Source organism: Cnephaeus nilssonii, assembly GCF_951640355.1.
Source record: "Cnephaeus nilssonii genome assembly, chromosome: 7".
Lineage (NCBI taxonomy): Eukaryota > Metazoa > Chordata > Mammalia > Chiroptera > Vespertilionidae > Cnephaeus > Cnephaeus nilssonii.
This window is the reverse complement of record NC_137078.1, coordinates 63276377-63289916: the sequence shown is the minus strand read 5'-3', so window position 1 is coordinate 63289916 and position 13540 is coordinate 63276377. Positions and strand designations below refer to the sequence as shown.

At 40.8% G+C, this 13540-nt stretch overlaps 1 protein-coding gene across 4 annotated transcripts in view; it reads right to left on the bottom strand.

Moving 5' to 3' along the window:
- The window catches only part of OMA1 (OMA1 zinc metallopeptidase), a 43699-nt gene that overhangs the window by 17987 nt on the left and 12172 nt on the right, over window positions 1-13540 (bottom strand). For all 4 annotated transcript variants that reach the window (XM_079776183.1, XM_079776186.1, XM_079776184.1 and 1 more), the window contains 2 exons: window positions 12091-12219; window positions 8803-8877 (listed from right to left, as the gene is read on the bottom strand). In XM_079776183.1, the coding sequence (XP_079632309.1) occupies window positions 8803-8877; window positions 12091-12219 (204 nt within the window). The remainder of the gene's footprint in view (window positions 1-8802; window positions 8878-12090; window positions 12220-13540) is intronic.

The following is a 13540-nucleotide window of genomic DNA, read 5'->3' as shown; positions in this document are numbered from 1 at the left end:
TTTTCATTTAACTCTAGTATTTATTAATTTCACTTGTGATTTCTTATTTAATCCATTGGCAGTACATAAAGAAAGAAGGATGAAACACTTTCTAGACAACATTTCCTTCTTAAAACAGAACTGATAATGGCCACAAACATACAAAATTATGTGAACTACATTGGTCCTGGAATACTTTTTGAGGCAGTATACTGGGGCAATGTGAAGAGCACAGATTTTAAAACCAGAAGTTCAAAATATCAGTTATATATTTTGTTTAATTAATAATCACTTATATGTATCAGGTATTGTTCTATATATAAATAACAAATATTAACTCATTGTATTAATTCACTTCATGTGCCCTAAAATAGGAGAAATGGGAAGACTTCCATTATTTTGTAATTCATTTCCTTTAGTTTAAAGTTTTTTTCATCTTTTGATTACCAGCATGTCAGTTCATCAAAATGATAAATTTATAATACATTTTCATGTATATATTTTTCTCTATCCTAAAGCTTTTATCATAACACTCGACAATTAGAGCTGAAATCATAGCAACTAAAAAATTAAATATACAGAAGCCTGCCTCATTTTTCTAGGTAATACAGTTAGGTTCAAAACAAGGTGGAATGAATAATGCATGCATTATGCAAGTTTATCTTATAACAAACCTCGTAAATGAGATGTGCACATTTACAGTTTTTTCTTTCTTAAATGAATCACTAAACAAATAACCTAAGCTATTAACCCAAATAGAACACAAAGCTAGTCAGTTTGCTATGTCAAAGGCTCAGATTACTAACCTGAGAAACTATGACACCTGGACTCCAGCCCCGTCTCTCGCTACTAACTAGGTATATGTTACTGGACAAATCACTTCTCCTCTTTGGACCCTAATTTCCTTATCTGTAAAGAGAGAGGGTGGATCAGATTATCTCTAATTTTCCTTCCTGCTCCAAAAGTATACGATTCATAACCTTTTTATTTTACAGAAAGTTTAGAATGTTGGATTTTCTCTCATTTTTATGATGAAAGTAAATTTTGCTTATGACCTACTTCCCTCACTAGATGGTGCTATCTGCACAGTTACTGAGGCTCTTGAAGAAACCAGCAGGCAGTGTCTCTCACAAGGGCCACTTACAATTCACCAGGGCTGGACAGTTCCTCCCTCTGGAGGGCTCTCCAGGCCACTACAGCATATTTAACAGGTCTGCCCCTATCCTCCAGGTCCATGAGACATCAGTAATCCCCATCTCCCCAATCACTGTGACAATCAAAACAATCATATAAAGTGCCCTACCAAGAAGCCCAGTTTAGAGCCACTAAAATACATCGTGTGTTTTTTCCATAGTTAAGAAAAAAATAAAACTAACAACGAATGATCTCGTTGTTTGTGAAATCAAATAAGCAAAAGTCATTTCTGTAAATGACTGTAAAGTACCAAATTCTCTGTATACTGACAAATTAGTATATAAACACAACAAAATCAAATATTTCACAGAACATCATTTTATCAGCGGAAAACTGAACAGCTATTTATTATTCTGTGCTTCAGCCCCACCTCAGTCCTACCAGCTTTTACTAACTCTCTACCAGTCATTTTGAATTTATATGATGGTAAATTAAATATCTTGTAAATACAAAATTAAAGCAACTATAAAAATGTAAATACACAAAATAAGCTCACAGCTACTAATGGAGCAGAGTCGAGAGCACTCCAGGGAAAGCAAGCTGCCTGTGTTGAAAGAGGCCTCAAGAGTAACTTTATTTTAATGAATTTTCCATCTTCTCTTTAGCCCTGGGCCTTAAGAGCTCATAAATCTAAAGGGACAGCACATGACCAATAGATCCATCTCCCAAGAACAGTCCCCATTAGCCAAGTGCACAAGACTGACATAAAATCAGAATGCCAACTTATGAATGCATGGCAATAGCTGTAACTGCTAAAACCACCAGGGGCACGGGGCATTTGTGTCCTCAGGTCAGTATGCTCTCTCCTTCTCAGGATGGTACAAAGGAAGCCAGTCTAATAAGGATAGCATGGGATACGAGAATTACATTATATGATTTGAATATTAAATGGCAAGAAGTCAAGGGAGTGTGATGCATTAATGTCCAAATAAAAGGATACAATCCACAAGAAGAATCAAGTCCAGGATACTCAAAGTAACCCTTTGAGATAGATACTATCACTATTCACATTTTTTCAGAGTAGGAAACGGACTTGAAGAGATTAAGTGATTTTTCCACAGTCATGTGGAAGAGACAAGAGTTCAGGCATAGGTCTGTCTAACTCTAGTCCAAGGTCCTAACCACTATGCAAGATACAGTATAAAATCCTTACAATTGCTAACAAAGAAGTCCTGCCCACCTTTCACTTTTCCCTCTTGACACTGGTGCTCTTGAACTCTATTCTGTAGTCATATGGAACTTTCAATTCCCGTACAAGGCCATCATTTCTCTTCCTTTAGACATGCTGTCCGTCAAAAACACCACTGCCAACCCCTTCACCAGAATAATTACTACTTAGTTGTTATATCTTTACTTCAAATAATTTCTTCCTCAACCTAATCCCTAGACTAAGTTTGCATGACCCTTAGATAAAGTTACATCTCTATGATATATTCTTCAATTGGGAGCCTCTTTCTTACTCTAAGTTGTGACCTCCATCAAGGCATTGTGCATCCCTACAGCCTAGAAGATAGGCACACATTAAATACATGGTGAATTGGTAAGTGAACATCAACATAACAAGTCAGAGAAGAGCTATACACACACCAATTTAGAGAGCTTGGGACCTGGGCATAAAAAAAAAATCTGTCTTCTGATTATATTCAGAAATATATTTTTTAACTGTGTCAATCAGAATTAGGGGGTAAGTCAGCCAGAATCTGAAAAAATCTGATGGCAAATGCTGGCCACTGTCGATGGAAGTCTTGCATTGAGAAAGTGAATATCCCAGACTACTAGACCTGATTCTTCTTTGTGGCAGGGATAACAGAATGGAGGGGAGTAAAAATGGAACTGGTGAAAGCTATAATGAGGCTGGCACAGAAGTCCAGGTAATTAAAAAAAATGCTAATAGTAGAGATGGAAACACATTGGGGTATATTTTATAGATAGAACTAGTGAGCCTTGGTAAGCAATTACATGTAAATGATAAAGAAGAGGGAAGAACTAAGGAGGACTCTGGGTGTTTTCCAAAAGCAACTGAATATAAGGTGGTATGTTTATTGGAAAAAGGAAGATTTGAAAGAGAAATAGATATGAAGGGAAATCAAGGATTTAGCGTTGAACTTATTAGGTTTGAGATATCTGCAAAATATGAAGAGGGAATAACAGGCTGACATCTGAACATAAATGATTAGAAGACTAGTGCTCTTAGGACTTAGATTGTATCAGCGCTATAACATAGGTCCTGCTATTGTTCCTATACCACAGACGAGAGAAATCAAGGTTCCAAAAGGATAGACAACTATCCTGAGATCACACAGCTAGCACTCTCTGGCCAAGCAAATTCTCAAACGGAGGCAGTCTAATCCCAGGGCTCACTCATTATCACAACACCATATTGCTTCCTGGACGGACACCCTCACTATGGGAATGCAGGAAGGTTCAGTATTTGATACTTTGGAAAGAAGGGGGTAAGTTCAAACAGCAAATTAAGTCAAATCTCCACAATGAATGGAGAACCCCCTTCCCTCCCCCAAACAGTGACAGCGAGGTTTACAGGATTCTTCTGTAAAGAAATAGCCACACAAAAAAAAGGCCTATGGCCCTAGCTGGTTTGGCTCAGTGGATAGAGCGTTGGCCTGCAGATTCAAGGGTCCCAGGTTTGATTCCGGTCGGAAGCATGTACCTTGGTTGCGGGCACATACCCAGTAGGGAGTGTGCAGGGGGCAGCTGATCAATGTTTCTCTCTCATCGATGTTTCTAACTCTCTATCCCTCTCCCTTCCTCTCTGTAAAAAAACCAATAAAATATATATATTTTTAAAAAGGCCTATGTATATTCCATGAGGAAGTTAAAAAATAAAATTTAAAAAAGCTACCTCACTATCTAATGTATGCCTACAGAGCTTCTAAAAAGTTTCTTCGCGCCTTCTTATAAAACAAGGACAATCATGAGTCACAAATTTTGGGGTTTATAGTTCCATCCATGAGAGAGTGACTATTATTGGACTTGTCCTCCCACCATAAATATCTACGAAACTGGACAGATATATGAGGCAAACATTTTCAGTTCTGAACAACAAGTAGGACAACAATGTACTTCTTGAGAGGAAGAGAAGCACTAAGGTGGTCCCCAGACTTGCCCCTGCTCTCTGCTAGGACAGTTTCCTGACCACACAGAAGGAGGTAGGGCTTCTAAGCAGAGCATGGTGAGACCAGATGAGCTAAGGAGTTAGGAAACAGAAGTTCAGGGCTGCAGAAGGGGCTGGAATTTGTGAGGATTATACCAGAAAAAAAGAGAGTCCCAGAAATTGGTATAGAGGCTCCTTGGATTTCATTAAAATTAAAAATATTTGCTCTGCAAAAAAATAAAAACCTTGCTAAGGAAAGGAAAAGATGAGTCATAGATAAGGAAAAACTACTTTCCCATATCCAACAAATGACTGTATCCAGAATATATAAATAACATTCTAAAGTCAATAGTAAGCCATAGCTGGTTTGGCTCAGTGGATAGAGCTTCATCCTGCAGAGTGAAGGGTCCTGGGTTTGATTCCGGTCAAGGCCATGTACCTCGTTGCATGCTCGATCCCCAGCCCCAGTTGGGGCACATAGGGGAGGCAATCAATCAATGTGTCCCTCTCTCTGTCTCTCTGAAAATCAATAAAAATATTTTTTAAATCCTATCTAATAAAAGTGTAATATGCAAATTAATCATCACTCCACTACACCCACCAGCCACGCCCACAAGCCACGCCCAAAGGCCAATCAGGAGCGAATATGCAAATAAACCCAACCAAGATGGCTACAGGCACAGACAGCAGGAGGGAGGCTTGGGTTTCCCTGGCAATGGAGGAAGCCAAGCTTTCCACCTGCCCTTGCCGGCCTAGGCCTCCACTCAAGGCTACAAAGTTTCAATGATAGAAGATACATAAACCCAAACAGAAATGGTGGCAGCCACGGAGCTGGAAAGAGCAGAAGGCTAGGGTTGCCCCCGGCAATGGAGGAAGCCAAACTTTCCGCACACCCTGGTGGCCCAGGCCACGGCTTAAGGCTACAAAGTTTCAATTATAGAAGATACATAAATCCCAACAGAAATGGCTGCTGCCAAGGAGCAATCAGAAGGCTTGGCTCTGCTCCAGGCTACAAAGTTTCAATTGTAGAAGATAAATAAACCCCAGATACCAGGGCCTCTGCTTGGATCGCCAAGGGGTGTGGCCGGCCTGAAAACCACCACAGGCCCCTCGCCCAGGCTGCCCCACACCCCAAGGGAACTCCCACCCTGATCCGGGACATCCTTCAAGGCAAACCAGCCAGCCCCCACCCGTGCACCAGGCCTCTATCCTAGCTAATAAAAGGGTAATATGCAGGTTGACCGTCACTCCAACACACAAGATGGCTGCCCCCATTTGGTCAAAGATCTTGCCCCCATGTGGACACAAGATGGCCACCACAAGATGGCCAGCATGGGAGGGCAGTTGGGAGGGACCAGGCCTGCAAGGGAGGGCAATTGTGAGCAATCAGGCCAACAGAGAAGGGCAGTTGGGAGGGACCAGGCCTGCAAGGGGGGACAATCAAGCCTGCAGGGGAGGGCAGTTAGGGGTGATCAAGCTGGCAGAGGAAGGAAGTTGGGGGGGGGGGACCAGGCCTAAAGTGGAGGGCAGTTAGGGGTGACCAGGCCTGCAGGGAGGGCAGTTAGGGGCAAACAGGCTGGCAGGGGAGCAGTTAGGCAACAATCAGGCTGGCAGGGGAGTGGTTAGGGGGTGATCAGGCTGGCAGGAAGAAGCGGTTGGGGGCAATCAGGAAGGCAGGCAGGCGAGCAGTTGGGAGCCAGCAGTCCTGGATTGTGAGATGGATGTGCAACTGCTCGTTTAGGCCTGATCCCACCAGACATTCCTTGAGGGGTCCCAGATTAGAGAGGGTGCAGGCTGGGCTGAGGGACACCGCCCCCCCCATGCACGAATTTCATGCACTGGGCCTCCAGTATCCTATATAATAAAAGGCTAATATGCAAATTGATCAAACAGCAGAAAGACCAGTCACAATGATGCGCACTGACCACCAGGGGACAGAAGCTCAACACAAAAGCTGCCCCCTGGTGGTCAGTGTGCTCCCACAGGGGGAGCTCCGCTCAGCCAGAAGCCAGGCTCACAGCTGGCAAGTGCAGTGGTGGCGGGAGCCTCTCCCACTTCTACAGAAGCGCTAAGGATGTCCAACTGACAGCTTAGGCCCATGGAAGCAGGCCTAAGCCATCAGTCGGACATCCCCCGAGGGCTCCTGGACTGTGAGAGGGTGCAGGCCAAGCTGAGGAACCCCTCCCCCCCCAGTGCACAAATTTTGTGCACCGGGCCTCTAGTATATATATATATGTGTGTGTATATGGACTGGAAGTGAGAAATAAATAGTCATTATTTGCAGACAAGGTAACTATGTATATGTAAAATCTAAAAGAATCCACACACTATTAGAATTAAGTGAAGTTAGCAAGGTTTCTGGATAGAAGGTTAATTATAAAAACAAACTGTATTTTTTAAATGGTACTATTTAAAACATCAAAAAATATCACTTACCTATAAATATAACAAAAAATGCGTAAGTCCTATACACACAAAAAAATCTCAAAACATCACTGAGAGAAATTATAGAATCCTATCTAATAAAGAAGGAATATGCTAATTGACCCTCATGCCATCACAAAGATGGCGGTGCCCACAGCCAATAAGGAGGGGATATGCTAATTGCTGCCTCACCCTCAAAGATGATGGCACCCACAGCCAATATGGAGGGAATACGCTAATTGACTGCCACGCCCTCAAAGATGGCGGCACCCACAGCCACAAGATGGCGGCACCCAGTCCCCTCAGCCCCACCAGGGCAGCAGGCGCACAGTCCCCTCAGGCCCCCAGCCGCCCATGGCTGGCCTGAGGCGCAGGCAAGCCTCAGATGGTGGCTGTCCAGATGCCCAGGGCCACCCAAGGCTCAGGTAACCAGGGCCGGCCGAGGCTTGCACTGCTGGCAGTGGCAGCAGCAGAGGTGTGATGGGGTGTCGCCTTCCCCTGATCACCAGGTCACCTCCCATCCCTGAGGGCTCCTGGACTGTGAGAGGGGGCAGGCCGGGCTGAGGGACCCCCCCCTCCAGTGCATGAATTTTCATGTACTGGCCCTCTAGTATTTAAATAAATGAATAAATATATTATTCATGGATTGGAAGACTCAATATTGGTGACAGTAGTCAACTGTACCCAAACTGACCTATATTTAATGTACGCAACTCCAAACAAAATCCCAGGCATGTTTTTGTAAAGGTGTGTAATTTGATAAGCTGATTATGAAATTTATATGGAAAAACAAAAGACTAAAAATAACAAGTCAATCTTGTAGAACAACACTGGAGGACAGCTCTCAGATATTAAGACTTATTACAAAGCTACAGTGATGATGTCATATTGGTTCAAAAATAAATAAAAGGCCAATGGAATAGAATAGGGAGTTCAGAAACAAACTTCCACATAGTCTCCTAAATTTATGACAGAGACACTGAAGTACAGTGAAGAAAAATAACTCTTTGATAAACAATGCTATCCATATGAGGGAAAATATCTTGACTTCTTTTTACTACTATATATTATACATTAAAAAATAACAAGACAATAAAGCTTCTTGAAAATACAACAGGAACAATTTATAGAGACAGGCAAAGATTTCTTAACCAGACACACTTACCTAAAAGGAAAATTTCATAAACTGTACCAGTAGTACATTAGCTTTAGGAAAGTCATGAGATAGCCAATCTGTAGACACTTATTTGGGAGACTCTTCATCTATCCATCTGATAATTTACTTAATTCTACTTATATAGCATTTAAAAAATTGCTTTTGCTTTTGTGAATGAGTAATATCTTGATTTATGAAATTAAATCCATAAAACTCATAATGAGAAGTTCCAATAATAATGATTTTTAATAGTAGTTAGGACTTTCAATAACTACCAAAAACTCAACAAAGAATCAAATACATTTGAATTTAATATATGAAGTAGCATTGTTTTCAGTGATTTTGAAAAGTTCAGTTTTACTCCTAATTAAATCCTATTGCTGCTAATACTCAGTTGTCACAGGTGTTTTAAAAACAGCAACCCAGTGTCAAGTGCCCTGTTAAGTAGACATGAACAAAGCTAACTTAAATCAGGGTAAACACCCAGAGCTGCTCTCTATGGAGAGTAAAAATAAGCCATCTGCTATAACAAAAGTAATCTGAAAGATGCAGAGTAATAAGTCTGCTCTTCTATTGTTTATTTTAATGGTGAAAATTCAGTTTGCTCAGCCGGGATCATAGCTACAATATGATAAACCTTTCTCCCAGTCTGGAAAAACAGCTACACATCATCTTATTTACTCAAAAAGCCTCCTTAGGTCCACAAAATAAGGGAAAAGAGTAAAATAAAGAGAGCGTTAGCTTCCGAAAGGTGCAGATTTAAAATGGTGATGATGAAAAACTGAATACAATCTCTCATTCGCTGTCCATGCCAAACTTCATTAAGACAATACACATTTATCCCGGGTTTCGGCACACAAAAAAAAAAAAAGACAATATACATTTATCTTTTACTGTGTGAAGGACACTGTGCATTCTCAACTGCTGAACACTGTACCTTTGCAGCAAGCCGTAGTCCAACTTTGTCAGCTTCAGCTTCCAGTGTTCTACTGTATGGTCTACTGAACAAATACTAAGAAGAAATAGAAGAGAAAAGCTCCACTAAGGTTATTTCACAACAAAATGAGACTTTTAAAGTTAATTGCATGGTGTATCTAGAATCAAGTTTTATACTCTCCATTTATTAACATCTAAAGAACGCCATGGCATAAAACACACAGTGCAGCCTTTATTTCCTCCACCAGAGGTTAATATTTTTAAAACAGAAAGAATAAAAACAAAATCATGCCTGCAGACTTCTGAAGAGTCTATTGTATCACAGAGAGGACTTCTTTTTACCCATTTATATTTCCCACCTATTATGTGGAAGATTCCCTAAGAAAGCTTATTGATGCAGCCTTTTATTATGGCCAAGGAATAGTTTGATCTTGGGGTTTTAAAAGAAAACTGAAAAAGTACAGCCATATAATAGCCAGTGACACTACCAGAGGATTTATTTCAGTTGGAAAGTTAACCATATAGCAGAATGTTCTTTCTTTGATGAACTATCCTAATTTCCTTTTTTTTTCTAGGTATTGATTAGTTAGGAAAATGAAATTTTCTTCCAACCTCAATTAAAAAATGCAAATAGATATTGTAACTTTAATTTTCCTAATTACTTGTATTTATGTGAATGCTTTCCAGTTAAATTCTCATTTTCAGTAAGCACTAAAACTTTGCAGGAGATGGATCAATAGGCAGAACTTTTGAGAAAAGAGCTATTAATTGGGGAAGCAATTTTTCAGAAGTGCATGCCAGTGAGAGCTAGGAATAATATAATCAATCTGACCCACAGTATGTGACCATTGTATATTACTTTCTTCCTCCTCGGTAATGTCTGTTTTAGGTTGCTAAACTGTGTTATACAGTGACCTCACTCTCCACAATTCATCTCCAGGTGTCCCATCAAGTCCACTGATAGTATAACTAATTAAAAACATTGGCTCTCAAAGGAGACAAAATCAGGCTCAAGTACACATGCTGACACTTTTTAACTGTTCACCCTGGGCTAATTATTTAACACATCTAAGCCCAGTAGCATCACATGTTGCAGAGAGGATAAACTGAGCAAACAATGATAACAGCTCCTATTTATTGTGTCCTTACTCTGTGCCAGGCACTGTGCTAAATGCTTTAAATCAGTGGTTGCTAAAGGGATGTGACTGTGTCCCCTCAGGACACTTGGAAGTATCTGGAGACAGTTTTGATTGTCTGGGGGAGCAGGACAGGGAGGGTGGGAAGGAAGAATTTTACTGGCATCTAGTGGGTAGAGGCCAGATGTTTAGAGGCAGCTAGATGCTTAAAGGCTACTAAACACCCTTCAGTGCACAGAACAACTCTCCAAAAAAATTTTTCCAGTCCAGCCCTATCTAGTTTGGCTCAGTGAATAGAGCGTCAGCCTGCAGACTGAAGGGTCCCAGGTTCAATTCGGTCAAGAGCACATGCCCAGGTTGCAGGCTCGATCCCCAGTAGGGAGTGTGCAGGATGCAGCCAATCAATGATTCTCTCTCTCCCTCTCCCTTCTTCTCTGAAGTCAATAAAAATATTTAAATAAAAAATAATTATCCAGTCCAAAAATATCAATAGGGCTGGGGTTACATTGAGAAATCCTGCTTAAAATGTATCATTCATTTCACAACAATGCTTTAAATTAGCCAGTATTGTAATCTCAATTCACAAATGAAGAAATTGAGACTTACATAAGTAAAGTAACCTGCCCAGGCTCTATAGAGTTTAGATCTAAAGAGTCTAAATTCATCTGATCAGAGCCTGTATTCTTAACCCCTATACATAATTCATGTGTATTGTTTATCCTAGTGCCTAACATATGGTAAGCATTTCATAAGAGTTAGCTACTACAATTATTATTAATAACTCTCAAACCCCTGCCTCGTTGCGCTCTGTGAGGGCTGCTACACTATTCCCAGATCTTTAAGATTACCAAGATAGAGCTCCCCAATGGTTAAGTGAGGGCACTTCCTTCTTCGTTCTTCTCTTCCTTTCTCCTGCAAATAAATGTCAGCAATCCCCTTTCCTTAGTGACTTCACTATACTCATGCTTCTCTCTCTCTCTCTAATCACAACAGGCAAGCTTTCTAGAAATACTTCCTTGTCACTGAAGTTTGGAGAACACTTGATTTAGGGGTAAAAGGGTTCCAAAAGAAGTAATTCCTACTTTATTTTCTGTTTAATTCTTAAATTAAAGAATTATACTGAAATAGCAGAATTCATCAAGTATTTCAAAAAAGAAATAGCTACAAGTTATCTTTATGACCAAATCTTCTGATTCCATTACGGAAAAGGCTATCTATTGATAGATAGCGAAAAAACTAAATTAACTCCTTTGACTTCCCAGCACATCATAACAGAAATAAAATTCAAAAGATGAGATCCTATAACCTAAGCAATAACCATTCCTTCTTTTTCCTTTTAAGAACATTTATTTCAATATAAATGAAGCCAAATGATATGGTAACACTGAATAAAAGACTTAGTTATCCAATTTCTAAAGCAATTTGTCTCAAAGAATTTTACACATTAGATTTAAACAGCACCCAGATGGCACTCTGATGGGTGCTCCACAAATCATTAAATAAACAAATAACAGATTGTTCCTAAATAACCAAACCTCCCAGGACAAGAAGAAAAATTTGAAAAAAAAGATGTAAAATAAAATAATTAATCATAGTTAACAAAGCAAGATTGCGGAACCTACTTTCAATATTGCTGTTTTGAACAAAATGAGAGACAACACATTTTGAGATGATTATCACTATACATAAGTACCAAAACAAAAGTTAACAAAACACCTAACAGGACTGTCCTTTCAATATTTTCTAGGCAATGTTAGTTTAACTAGGATTGAGGAGGTAAGGGTGATAAAGTAGCTCAGTCAACCCTGTGTCCATAGAAGTTTACAGCTTTTAAGAGTTCTCCATGAAAACTCAAATATTTGGGGGGGGGGGTGGGCAGAGAATCATTCAGTGGGTACACCACAGTCACTATATGAGAAACAAAAGTGGAAAGTTTGAAGGTAAAGCCAAAAGTGGCTAAGCTCTTCCAACCCATCTCTCTCCATCATTAGAGAGAATATCCCCCCAAAATGAGAAAACAATAAAACACTAAATTAGTCCCCAGATTTCATGATTAATATGTTAAAACATTTCTGACATTTGTTGCTTTACAGTAACATTAAAATATCCTCACCACAGGCCATTAGAAATTCAAGTTATTGTCTCAGACTTACCTCTTTCAATTTAGACTGCAACCACTGGCCCACAATTGCCAAGCTATCTCGAGGACAAACAGCCCAAATCATTGCGAGAAAAATTAGACCTAGGAAATCCAATAAATGAACCACGCTGGCCTTTTCTGCCTGAGAATAATCACAATAATGAAAATTACACTTAATAAATTGAGACAGCACATGCTTACATTTTCTAGTTTGTCATGTGTAATCACATTAAATAACTTACATTTAACGACCTTCACAAACTATTGTAAGGTTTTTTTTCTTCTGCGTGCTTTATCCTTTCCCAGTGTGCTTGTTCCATCCCTTGCTTACATACTTATACTGTATATTCACTAAAGGTCCAGTGCACGTGTGCACCACTGGGGTCCCTCAGCCTGGCCTGTGCCCGCTCGCAATCCGGGACCCCTCGGGGGATGTCAGACTGCTGGTTTCGGCCCAATCCCCGGCAGTCCGATATCCCCCAAGAGATGTAGTAGTGCATGAAGTGGCAGGCGGCTGAGGAGGAGCCCAAGTCTGGGCTTGGTGCTGCACCCCACTGCGCCTGCCACTGCCGCTGCTCTGTAAGCTTGCTGAGCAGCACTCCTGCTGTGGGAGTGCAATGACCACCAGGGGGCAGCTCCTGCATTAAGCGTCTGCCCCCTGGTGGTCAGTGCAGTCATAGCAACTGGTCGACTGAACGCTTAGGCTTTTATATATATACTAGAGGCCCAGTGCATGATTGAATCATGCACATGTAGGGTCCCCTACACGCTTTCACTTTCGATCGTGGGGGAGCTGGGTGCCTGTCTGCTGGTGCACCAGGCACCCAGCTCCCCTGCTTTTGATGGTCCGCAGTGGGACATGAGCTCACTGCCCCAGAGGCCCCTTCTGTTCCGCAGCACAGCCATGGCGCAGACACTGAGCTCGCACCGCTGCTGGCAACGCGAGCTCAGCGTCACGCCAGCCCAATCGGCTACCCCGGCCACCCCGAGTCCCGCCCCCTGCGCCTCCTGCTGGCCCAATCGTGGGCGTAGAGGAGTGATGGTAATTTACATATTACCCTTTTATTAGGTAGGATAGATTCATTCACTCACATATACTGAGCCACTTACCATCACTCAGATACAATGACAGGCTCATTAATCTCTGGTTTCTTATAATAACAAGCATAGCAATCTCGTGAAATATGTACTATTATCCCTATTTTATAGTTAAAGAAACTAAGATGGAGCCAGGTTAAAAGTTGCCCCCAATTTACACAGCTATTAGAAAAAGGACAAGGAATCAAACCCAAGAAATTTTAGTTTCTAATATAGTTGCTAATTCTTTTTTTAAATCACATAAATGTGTTTATTATACTTTTTGGACAGAGACTACACACTACCTAACACATGAAGCAGTTAAAACAAGGAATAATTTAGAAAAAAAATTAGAAGTTTACTTTAAATAAAAATATTTTGGCCAC